This window comes from Lepidochelys kempii, chromosome 11 (genome assembly GCF_965140285.1).
Source record: "Lepidochelys kempii isolate rLepKem1 chromosome 11, rLepKem1.hap1, whole genome shotgun sequence".
NCBI lineage: Eukaryota > Metazoa > Chordata > Testudines > Cheloniidae > Lepidochelys > Lepidochelys kempii.
This window is the reverse complement of record NC_136390.1, coordinates 35,266,949-35,280,123: the sequence shown is the minus strand read 5'-3', so window position 1 is coordinate 35,280,123 and position 13,175 is coordinate 35,266,949. Positions and strand designations below refer to the sequence as shown.

General features: G+C 37.0%; 1 protein-coding gene across 2 annotated transcripts in view; it reads left to right on the top strand.

Annotated features, from left to right (window-relative positions):
* Positions 1-278: 278 nt before the first annotated feature.
* FIGN (fidgetin, microtubule severing factor) overlaps positions 279-13,175 on the top strand; it is a 118,005-nt gene continuing 105,108 nt past the window's right edge. For both annotated transcript variants that reach the window (XR_012154277.1, XM_073305647.2), the window contains exons 1-2: positions 279-515; positions 1,290-1,459. Coding sequence is in view for 1 of the 2 variants with exons in the window: in XM_073305647.2 (XP_073161748.1) it covers positions 1,435-1,459 (25 nt within the window). In the remaining variant the exon portion in view is untranslated. The remainder of the gene's footprint in view (positions 516-1,289; positions 1,460-13,175) is intronic.

The following is a 13,175-nucleotide window of genomic DNA, read 5'->3' as shown; positions in this document are numbered from 1 at the left end:
GGATCCCAACTCCCTTAGTTCCCGATTCCCCCGCTGCCACAGAGGGAAAGAGGAGTGAGAGCGCCCGGGCTGCTTTGCCATGACCTCCCGGCCACCTCCAGCCCGTGTTTGCGTGTTCCCCTGCCAGCGGCAGCAGCCCCTGCCATGTAACATGACCTGCGCCGCCACGGCCCTGTGCCGCGCAGCCATTGAGCGCTCCCTGCACATGAATCTCCTGCGTGTCTCCCCCTCGCCCCTTTGAAAACTGATCTTTGGCTCTTAGTGTGAAAGTGATTTGAATTTGGCTCGGCGGCGCTCTGCGCAGGCGTCCAGCTGCTGGCATGCTGGCTCCTTGCAAAGCAGCTGTTTTGGGTTTGAAATTCCAACATGGCAGAGGCTGCAGTCAGTCTTCCCTTCAAAAACTTGGAATGATTTCAAATCATAGGCACCTTCACTTAACCCGAGCCCCCATTCATCAGCAAACACAGCGGATCGATGCTACTCTAACCTATCGCGTTCTCCTCCCAAACCTGCAGGTAAGACGATCCTTTGCATTTTTCCAGCGATCATTTTTTTTAAAAAAATTAATCTTAAAGCAATCCAAGACAGCCATATATTTTTTTTAAATCGCCTGCTTGTGCCTTAAATATTTAATTAATTTGCAATCGTTTACTATAGTAAATATTTCCAGCCTGCTTTCTTAATTATAGTCTGGAAAGTACAGATATACAATTGCAGTGCATGGGTGGATTTTTTTTTTGTTGTTGTTTTTTTTTTTTCCTCCTTGATCATTGCCAACAATAGTAGGGAGATTAAGAGTTCGCGATTGCAAGATCCCTCTCCACCTCCTTCCTCTAATTGCTTTATTTTTAAGTTGTATTAAACATAATAAAGTGCAGGTAATGTGGGACTACTCTTTCTCAGGGAACTAACTTCTAAGTAAATAAGTGCAAATAAGAATCTCGTAGAACAAAAGTTGGGGTTAAATCGCAGTATCTTAGCTGGGGGGACATGACTATGTCAGAGGAGCTATTGCAGTAAAATGTAAGCACATCATCTTGGAGGGGGTACAGCGTGGTGGGCGTATTGTTGGCTTGGAACGGAGAGAAAGATGTATAATTTAATGGTATATACAATCCACTGATCCTATTACTATCCTCCCTGGAGCTCTTGTTAGTTTCAATGGGAGTGAGTGAAATTGACATGGACTTGCATTCCTGGTCATGTGCTTTTTTCCTTTCTTTCTTCTCTTGTGATCTGAGATCCCCTTTTTGTTGATGTTGCTTTCCCACTTAATTATATGCATGTAGGTTAAATGAATACCTGACGAAAGGGCCCACGTTTCAAGGCAGTGACATTTGATAGCTGAGAGGAAAAGTGGCTTTAATGAAAAGCAACCTTTGGAATTCCTGCTTGTGAAAAATCCAATTCAGCTTTTTGTGCTGCCAGCAAGAAATGATCAGTAGCACCAGTGTTTATGGTATGTCCGTTTTGGGATCTACTTCCTTTGCATCTAAATAGCAAAGACAAATTTAAATAGCATGATAAAGTACTGAGGAATTTGCATGTGAATATGACTAGCAAATAAACCTGATGTTTAATGGTAAATTATCAACTATGTAAATAAGCATTTTTTCTTGCTATCATTTGTTTATCATTTCTTCTTTGATTTTAGAATTAGTTTTGTCCATTGTATTGATCTCAGTTGTAAACCTAAAGTTGCATGGTACTAGCAGTGCACTATATACACCACCGAACTCAAATAGTATGTAAATTAGTAAAATTCAGTGACTGGAGAGGGAAAAACGCTTAGTAAACGAATCCACACACACACACCTATATGTCTCTCTGTATATACACATACACACGGCTAAAATACAGTATTTTTCTATTTCAAGCTAATGATATTATTGACTGTTTCTCTGAACTCCAGCTGATCTCTCCCTACTTTTGGCGTAATCAGTTCTCGCAGGTTTTAGCTGATGATGGGGGGTAAGGAGGGAATGGTTTGCATGTAAACAAAACAAAAATACAGTTGTGATTGATTGTTTATTGTCGTTGATGAGCAGGATATTTTATGCTAGTGTACATGTGTCTGGCTGTCATTGCTTTATTGTTAACGTGTAATAGAATGAAATAATCAGTTGCTCAAATTGACTTATTTTTTTAAACCTCTCACTCTCAACCCCCCAGCAGTCCCATCTGCCTCCCTCTTGACCCCCTCCCCTCAAAAAGTCAGATAAAATGGAGCATGGGGGATTTCAATAGACCTTGTTGCGGTGCAGTACGTACAGTTCCAGATATGCAATTAACACTAAAGAACTAGCAACAGAAACAGCTATTAATCTATTTTGTACAAGCAAAGGGTGGTGGTGGGGAGATATGCTGACTTTTAATAGCATGTGATACTAACAAATTAGGATAGAGAGAACACTGGGGAAGAGGGGAATCTGGAGTGAGTGGTGGTTGATCTCTCCTAATAACACATCTGAATGCAAGAAAGGGATTGAGAGAGTGCACAACGTACACTCCTATTTTGGCGCTGTAGGTGACTGTGTGTGTGTGTGTGTGTGTGTGTATATATATATATATATATATGCTGGACTGCTATACAATGGGGATGATCTAATTGAATTTTGCATTTGGAACTTGTTGACTTTAAAGTGATAAATAAGGCAACTGTTTATTTCAGATGCACATAATTTGCCCTGAGAAATGTTTTGAGGAGTGAGAGGGGGGCACAGCTTCCCCCCCCCAAGAGCTGTTGGAGCGAATGTGATTGCCAGATGGGAGATTTCCCTCTGTGATGTTAAAGCTGTAATATATATTCAGAGAAGATTGGACTGCTGCTTGTGATGAGGAGGATATTACATTTATAAATTTTAAATCGGGAATCGGACTGTATGCTCAGAGCTGAAATTGGATGGTGTGGACAGGTGGATGTTTCAATGTGATTCCCGGATGATAGTAATAATATTGCATATTTCTGATATTAAACATAGTAGTGCTAGGCAGTTATGTATATTCTAAGGTATTTAGGTAAATATTTTTAAATGTGCTTTGTTCTCTAGAAAATCTTAGCTAGTTTGTGTGTTGTTTTTGATAGTTGTTTTTAAAGCCCACTCTTAAATGAAATATTATCAGTTACATGTCTGAAGAAAAGTTTTGATACAATTATTGTTGCCAGCAGATGCACCTCCTTTCTAGGTTTTTGTTTTGCCCAATTATGTGGCCTGACGCAGCCACAAACCTGAAAGGCTGGAAAGTGGGAACTAGTCACACTCGAGCAGCTCTGCTGTTGCAAATTAAAAGTGTTTTGTGGTCAGGAAATGAAAACTACAATGTCTCTTTTGAACAAGTCATTTATCAAGAGAAACATCTATCAAGCAGCGACTTGTCACATTGATCCTCTAAAAGTTAGATTGGAGGTGGAAACTGCTTTGATGTTTTTTTATCCTAAATTTATAAAACTGAAAAAGCTAAAGAGACCAGGACCAATATAAATTCAAAAATAATTTCTCTCGGGGTATGACAAAGCCAAGATTTTGTTACTACTGTACTGTGGTACAGAACTGAGGAAAATAAGGAGGTATCAGATATTCGTCATTTTTTTTCCATAATAAAACTTTAACTTTGTGTGGCACATGCATTTATGTTCATACTTATAAAAACCTGTCTCTATGTTTATACATTTTATCAGGCATGCTTTCTTGCTCAGTAGTGCATCTGTTGCTTTCAAACTGAAAGACCTTTTCCTTGTTGCTATTGTGGTGCTGTTTACAAAGTTTTGATGGAAAAAACGAATCCCAGTTTTCTGCCTTCATTTCAATCTTGTGTTTCTCATGCTGTATTTGTCATCCTCCTCACATCTTCCATAATGTAAAGGTTTTTCCTACTGCCAAAGTGTTTTATGGCAAGTAAAGTGGCATTTGGATGGCATAACTTGCAACATTAAGTCCTCCTAACTTGATCTTCCCATTTTCATCTTTTTTCTGTTGACATTTTTTGTTATGTGAGCAACATTTTCATTCTCACTGAAGTACTGTATTTTTATTTAAAACTGCAATAACTGCACATTCAAAGTACCTATCCAGTTTATTTTCAATGATCGAATGAACTGTACATCAACTAACTTGTTTTCAACTTTTTTCTTTACTTCATTGTGTATGAAGTTACACAGATTATCAAGGAAGTTCCTACATAGGTATTTTAAAAAAACCTTGTTTTTGGGTAAAGTAAATAGGGCACTTTGACCTTTTCTCTCTCTCGACTTTTCTCTCTCTCTTCTCCCCCTCCCGCCTCCAATAAGTGAGACTAATGCTGCTTATGGTTGCTTGATATTCCATATAGCTCCATTTGCAAATAGGCAGCAAACAGAAGCGTGGTGGGAGTTTTGGTGAGTGTTATACTTGCTAATTAATCATGTTTGATATGAAGGAATAATAGCATGGTACTAAAGCCTCATTGTTATTTGATGTTTGTAACAGGATGTGACTCCTACACAAACCTGGTGTTTCCCTCCTTCCCTCCCCCAACAAGATATGTACAGTACAGGATCCGGTTGTTTATATTATCCATTGGAACATCTGTGAAAATACAGGGATATCTGCTATCCTAATTGTAGTAGCATAGAAAGATTTTTTTATTAATATTTGGATCACACAATTGTCAGTAAAAAAGACAATCTTTAATCACTAGCTGTTGATTTTTAAAGACTTTTACTTTTGAGCTGAGTCAAAAGTGTGTTTTCTGTTTTTTCTTGATGTACATCTAAAGGTAGCTATTTTTTTATACCAATCAGTAAAAAATGGAACTTTACAAACTCTTCTGCAACTACTTGTTCATGTTATGAATACAGTGTAAAAAAATAATGAAGAAAATATTCCTGCATAGATTATTCATTTGTACCCCACAACATTTTAAGATTTGTACTGTAACAACAATGAAATTGTTGTCTGTGGCTTTTATGTGGATTTCATTAGCAGTTGCATACAGCTGCAAGCCTCTTCTGATGTTGTTCATCTTTTAATTATTAACAGTACAATTATTGAATTTTTCATCATGTGTAGTTTCAGGTAGCAAAGCTTGAACTTCAGAACCTCACTTTCCAGCTTAGACTATTTTATGATGCATGAAAATAGTTAAAGATCCACTTTTGACAACATGCCCTATGTGTGCTTTTAAAAGGGAGTCTCTAGATGAAAATCATTCTGAATGCTTGCTGTCAATAAGTTAAGCACATGTATGTATACAAGAAGTGCCAGATGTAATGACTGATCTTCTTAATCATCAATTAATCAGCTAATCTGCTTGTTAGGAATGGTTTTGGTGGTACAAAATCAGCATGAGAGCATACAACCTGTATGTTGTTTTTAACATGCTGGTCTAATGTAGCATTCTCAGATCTAATAATAGAAATATATTTGGCTCTTTGCCCTCAATCAATATATCCCCTAGGAGAACAAACTTCACGTAATACTTTGTAAAGTGCCAGATTTATTACTATGGAGTTGAAAAATTTAATTACTGAAATTTTACATTGATTTATTGATTTTTGTGATTGGAGAAAATTGTTCTGCACATATTTATGAGGTATTGAGATGTTGATCAAGAATACTTGATTAATCAGTAGTTAGTCACTGATCAGTAACAGGCATAAAGATAACACTAGAAGAATCTGAAATATATTAACTCAGAGTCCTTTTTATTATTGAGAAAGCATATGAAAAACAAAATAAAATGACTGAAAATTAGACCAACTTTGAAATGAAATTGTGGCTATTGGGTCAGATTCTTGGTTTGTATAGATTGGCATCAAAGGACCTGAGGATCTGGCCCTCTGGTTTTTTTTGTTTTTGTTTTTTAAATAAAAATACCATTTTTGACCTATTGGAAACTCCTTTCGAAATCTGTTATATTAAAATATATGGAATTTTAGATAAGCATCTGATCCAAAATGAATAGTATAGCTATAAAGGTAACTTTAAGAGCTGTAAATTCAAGATTGCATATCCCTGATATTGTTTCAGAGTATTAAACTCTCTTGCTGCTAGAGATGGTATCCTTTAAGTGAAACATTATCTTCCTTATGGGGTAAGATCACTTTGGGGAATTTAGGATGGGAATAAGGTTGGAATTTTCTCTAAGTAAAAAATAAAAAGTCCCAATAAATAGAGCTAGGTGAAGGAATGTCTTTCAAGTTGAAAATCATAACTGGAGTATTTGATTCCATTTCTACATGGCATCTGACCTTTTACCCTATTTTAAGGTTGTGTGAATGAGAAATATAAGCACAAAAATATCTGTTGCTTCCAAATTCTTGCAAGCATTCATTTTTGCACATTCTCTCTCTAAATCCCAAAACATCACAAACATCTTCCTCACTTTAATCTGTATCCTTAAAGGATAGTGGCTAAAACAGAAGAACAGAAAAAAATCCAGCTGCAATATGCTACATTTCTAAATTCTACAAATACAAAGTCTGATCCTTCAAGGTGCCCTAAAACCGCTGAGAGGCCAAAGTAGGTTTAGGTCTCTCAGCCTCTTAAAAGAAGTGCTCAGCACCTTGCACGATCTGTACATTAAAGAGAGTATGTATACTGTGTTTCTTAGAGGAAGATCTATATTTGCAGTAACCTACAAACTAGTATGATGCCTTAACTCTATGATCTGTAAATACTGGTTGATGTTAGGAAGACCAACTTTTTGACCATTGAGGATAACACTGAAAGGAGATATAGATGGGTGATTTGGAATAGCACAGACTCCAGAAGTTGGGATGGAAATTACATTTAAAATTTCCAGTTTTAGGATATGAGGAGTATCAGAAAGTAATACTCTGTAATCTGAAGAAAGCACCCTGGATTAACATTACTTGCAGTCGGGCTATAGTGATGAGAATTTGAATTTTTCTGTTTTTTGTACAGAATTATGTTGCTATGATTTATTTGGCACAGATAATATGAAAATGACAATATACACATTTATTCATAAGGTACTATTAACTATACCTGTCAATCTACTTCAACAACACTAAACAATTTGTAATCAGATCCATAACATTTCTTACTATGCCTTGTTTGTATAATAGGAAGCCCAAAATAGTTTTTTCCCTTTTGTTTAAACACAGGAATAAAACTTAATGATATTTCAATTTAAAATGCTTTACATACAGGGGAAAAAAATCCTCTCCCTCTCAGCTATATTTAAAAATAATATATATAGAAATTAGTGTCATACCAATTGCATATGTATCTTATTTTTAAAAATAACGTGTTTTAAGTACATAATCCAAAAGTTCATATTAATACATTATTGAAGTAGCAATTTCTTACTAAATTTATTAAATTCTGTGAATGTGAATACAGTTTTTATGTGCTTTAAGATACAGTACAGCAAATACTAGTACTGTCTGAATCTAATTTATTACAATACCAAATTGTTACAGTGAAATAGATATTAACCAGATTATTTCAGTATAGCAATAAATTTTTGGCCATGGAGGTTCGTTTGCCCCACTTGTAATTAGTGTTGCTATTTTTGTAACCTTTTCATATTCTATTTTGAACATATAATCAATCCTCTTATGGTCTGTTTTTTAAAACGAGTGGTTTATTTAGGTTTCATATGCTTGTTCCCCAGCTCACCTTATATACATACCGTACCTCACAATGAATGGTGGCATACACCTCCATGACATCCAACAATTTTTGTGCAATATTTTGGAACGTATGCACATGCAACCTAGTTATAGTTTGGTGACAGATGGGTTTCAGTAATGTGCATGTTGTTTGCTTTCATACTCTAACAGTGAGAACATGGAATTTGGTAATCTAAGATTGTTGTTTCTTACATTGTATTTAAACTTTTTTTGTATCATCTGTTTGATAAATACTTAGGAATAAATTTGATACACATTTGTAACTCCTACTAATTCTAGTGGAAGTTAAAAATATATATTTATGGGGGGAGAGTTGGGGGTAGATTGTGTGAGTATTCCCAGCAATAACTGCAAACTGTCACCTAAAGTTGCTTCTTCCTGATATATTTTGGAGTGTTAGATGAATTGTTGTGCCCCCCCCCCCTTTTTAAGATGTTGTAAATGACTTCATCATTTCCCTTCTCAGCAAGTTTATCTTAACTTGTCTCCTGTATCCCAGAATGCAAGCAAATGGGTATCATTAATGAATGACTGAAGGGTTTATGCAATTAGTTTTAATGCTTAATTAAGTTAAAAGAGCTGTTTGTTTCTACATTGACATTTGTGCACAGTACAGCTTATTTTAACATAAACTGTATTTCGGTTTATAGATCGGGGCGGGAGGGGGTTTCCAACAATTGTTTTATATTGCTGTGTGACAACAGACGGTGTGAGGGAAGAAGAGGGTTATACACAAATATAATCCGTCTCTTACAATAGTAGCTGTATTAACATTTTGACTGTTGTGAACTGATAGTACTACTATATAAATGTGTGTGACAGCTATGCTTATGGAGGAAAAGTCACCTTTATATGCAGTAACGTTAACCCTTCAGTATGTCATATTAAAAGTGTGAACTTTATTTTGTTAGGCTACTGTCACCACCCATTCTAAATTGCCCCATCCCCTCCTCGCCAACCTAATTATTTCAGCCTCCTGTGTTGACATGTAGAAAGCAACATTTAGTCTAGGCTGGGAGAACAAGGTTTGCAGGTATTGACTGATATAAGGTATCACATTGTGATACCTGAAACAGATTTAAAAATAAAGTACTGTATCCTTTTCAAGTCAAAACTGAGACACACTGGAAGGTCCAGCAAGAATGTTTCTGAACACACCTTGAAGGTGCACCATTTATTTTCAAAAGAGCTCTCTCCCATCACTCATGGATGGCTCCACCATGAAGGGACATATCAAAAGAGCTCATAGAAGTAACTATTCTTTTATGTCCTCCAGTACTTAGACACTTACAAGATTGTTTCTGAAAAGGAAAAGAATTGATCCTATTTTGAATCCCTTGTTGTTGGCCTTTTGTGGACCTCATACTGTATTCAGAATTGTAAAAATAAAGTCTGGCTTTATTGGCCTAATTATTAATAAAATTATATTTCCATTGATGAGTCACATATTTGGAAACCTAAAAAGAAATAGTGTAATGTTGCTGTATAAATCAGCACAGTTGGGATCTTATGTGTATCTCTAGAAGGTAAATAAATATATGGATCAGGTCTAGTACTTTCTATGAAATTAGTTAACAAACAATATTATGTTTTCGTGATTATTTAAAGATGTATGTAGAGTTTGCGCAGGAATTTTTAATTTACGTGATTGCCTTATGTACATAATTGAGTATGAAATAGGTTCAAAATTAAATGAATGCACTGTGTCCTTCACAAATGCAGAATCAGATTAACATTTCTGTAAACATGAGAAATTTTTTGACAATGAGTGAACTGTGTTTCTCAGCAATTGAATCAGAAAATCACTAAAGTTTTGAACTTGCAAGACAAATACTTTGAATGAATATGGGAGCAGTTTATAAACCAGTTACTACTATGCAGTTGAAAATAAATTAAACAATGATTCTTCTTTCTATAATTTTATAAAATCTGCTTTTGTGTATTTATCACTGTTAATGCAGCACTGAAGAAAATATACATATATATACTCACACAGTTGAAACTAATGTAAAAACTCTATAGGTATTCTGATATAGATTATCAGCTAAGTAATTCTTTAAATCTATATAGAGGGTTGTTGATAAATCTTAATTAATTAAGTGTTTTAATAAAGGAAAGCATAAATATATTTTGGAAACTGTTGATGTAACAATATCTTGTCATTCTTGATTTTTGTCATGTTAACAGCACTGCTTTTTTAACACTTCACAACACTATGCCACACAGTGATTTGTCATAGGTGTAAAATGTACAAGATTTTTTCAGCCTTCATTTTCACAACTTCAGCAGTAATGCTAACTGGGCCAGTACTGTACCATAATGCTGGTGTTGAGATTTTTCAGCCCATTTTCAGATTAACGCATATGGCATTGTTGTTTGTATAAAACCTTCAAAATGCTGAGCCTCTGCAAATCCCACTGACTTTAGTTGTAGATACTCAGCACCTTTCAGATTTGGCTTTTGGTATGTATTTTGATAAGAAATCTGTCAACATTGCCATCTCACAGGCAAATTTTAGTATACAGTGTCTTTTTTAAAATTGGGATTGTATAGCAAGCTGAATTGATAAACCTTTGATTTAGATGATCTAGATAAAATATATCTAATGCAAATTGTGCACAAATATATATTTATGCAGAAGATTTTTTAGCAACTGTAACCTTATTAATGTAGGCTTATATGGTTTGAACTATTAACTCAAGTTGAAGGGGTTGTAGTTTGATATATCTTCCGCTTACTGTACAACTTCATTTATATCGTATAGAATAATGGTAATTTTCAAAACCGGACTTAAGTAAAGGGAAAATAGTGTCAACTGAGTCATTCGTACAAGTAATTAGCAGAATATATATTTCTGAAAGGCACATCCGCTCCTTAAATTAGTAATAGTAAAACTATTGCTATGGTTAACTCTGGTTAAAAATGGTCTTATCTGTAGTGCACCCTCCTGTCTTGGTTTTGATTAGGTACAGTTTGAGTCTTCCCTCTCCCTCACCAAACATGGAGTCCTCCGAGTTTCATGGGATGTTGACTCATGTTAATTTAGGAAGTGCAATTTGGGCCTCTGATTTTGGATGCCTGTTTATCAGACATGCTGAGTTCCTTCAGCTTCCATTGATTTCATTTGGAATTGGCAATTTGCAATGCCCTTGGAAACTAGGCTTTGGATGGCTCAAGTAGAGCATTCCAAAATCAGAACATGAAAAGTTTTTGGCTTTATTTACACTTTTGATTGATAAGATATGCCTGTCTTGACATGCCACAAGTGGGGTTTTCTCAGTGGAACTCAGAGGAGAATCTGACTCCTAGTTTTTGGGATGTAAAAAGCAGAGCTAAAAAGCAGAACTCAGATGCCCTTGTTGTTAGATGAACTTGCAGTGAGTGTTTAAAGCTGACTGTAATTCAGGAAGTGTGCTTTGGTTTATAAACCTAAACACTGCAGCTAGTTAGCAAAACATTCAAAAGATGATGTTGTTCTAATTGCAGAAACTTTTCCTGGTTTTACTTCTTCCCTTTTAAACAATTATGGGCATTGTGCTCCTTAATGGTACATAACTACTACAAAGATAAATGGCTTAAAATAATGAGTTTCGAATGATAATCAGAAGTGAGTTAGGTTAGAGTGAATTGGTTTCTGTATTGAAACCTTGTAGCTATGAGAAAGTAAACCTAGGCTCTTGACATACATCTGGAAGAGGTGAGCTGTTTCCAAGCTCTTTACAGGCAATTACACAATGGTGTGTGCGTTTCTGCGTATTTAAATCCACATCCCTCCCCACATTTTAAAGACTTTAATAAGTGATTCCTTCATTATTCCATGCGGATGCTGTACGTACAGATAATGTCTAGTGATACTGAAAATATTTTTTAAATGGCAACCACATAATTAGCTATGCTGTTACACTGAAAAGGTTTGCAAAAAGAAAAGGAGGACTTGTGGCACCTTAGAGACTAATCAATTTATTTGAGCATAAGCGTTTGTGAGCTACAGCTCACTTCATTGCTTATGCTTAAATAAATTGGTTAGTCTCTAAGATGCCACAAGTCCTCCTTTTCTTTTTGCGAATACAGACTAACACGGCTGCTACTCTGAAACTGAAAAGGTTGGATCTCCTCAAGTGACTTCATGCCATCCTTTTTCCTTTTCTTTTAAACCTAGTATTGTGGTTTTTTAGTTTTTATTATTTATTTTTTTACAATACTGAAGGGGTTGAGTAGGGAAAAGTAGCAAACAAGGGTGAGCAGCACTCTTTTTTCTTTTTAACAAGGCTAATGGGCATTTTAACTAGTTGTCACTTTGCTCTCGAGTTAAAAATGAACTTGTTTTTGGCATGAGCAGTGGATCAGCTTGAGTGGCGCAAGAAAGGGAACAAAATAGTTCAACCCATGATCTAGATTTACAGACATTTTAAATTAAAACAAAACACCCCAAAACCCTTTGGGGTGTGAATGACAAAGCTTGCTTATATGTCTCCAATTCCCCTGGGCCTCAATTTGCAATACCATTATTTAAGCCTGGCTATTGTAGAGCAATCTTTGCAAGATGGGAGTTCTCCACTTCTTTCAAAGCAATTCTGTTACTTTCTCTGCTTGCCCTCACCCATTGTGAAAGCCTTTTATATTTGAAATATAATAAATGCAGGAAGAGTATGCTGTGCATCTAAAGGCCAGTACATTCTGTGGAGTCTCATAGACATCACTTCCGACGTTTATGTAACTCTGTCTTTTGACTAAGATCCAGCGTAGTATCACTTACCTCAGCAGCTCCCTGGAAGCTCAGTTCAGGGAGACCTGTCCTCTCTCTGGTCCCATACCCGCAATGCCTCGAGACGCCTAGGAAAGAGGATCAGTTGCCGCTGGGAGCTGGGAATGCTGGTGCCGCGCATAAAGTCCTTGTATCACACCATCAACACCCCGACTGCCAGAACGATGCTGGAAAGGACCCTGAAAGATGCCATCCACTGCCACTATGCCGAGAACCTCAAGCGGAAACTGGACCAGGGCAAGGTGTTTGAGGTGACCAGCAAGTGGGATGACCAGCAAGCTTCACCAGGTTCGCTGACTGGCGGTTCATCCACCGAGCCTGGCTCAACTGCATTCCCCTCAATGGAGTCGTCTGCCGTGGAAACCGGGACAAGCACTGCAGGAAGTGTGGCTATCCCAACAAGACCCTGCCCCACATCCTGTGTGGTTGTAAGCACCACTCTGGAGCCTGGCGGCACTGCCACAACGCCATCCAGAACCAGTTGGTGAAAGCCATCCCGCTGTCCCTGGGGAAGATCACCGTTGACTCTGCCATCCCTGGAATGGGCAGCCAACTGCGACCCGACATTGTTGTGACTGACGAGGAACAGAAGATCCTCATGGTGGATATCACGATGCCTTTCGAAAACAGGTCCCTGGCCTTCCACGAGGCCCGAGCTCAGAAGGTGCTGAAATACACCCCGCTGGCCGACGCCCTGAGAGCCCAGGGCTACGAGGTCCAGATTCACGCCCTGGTCATGGGAGCCTGGGGCCCGTAGGACCCCCACAACGA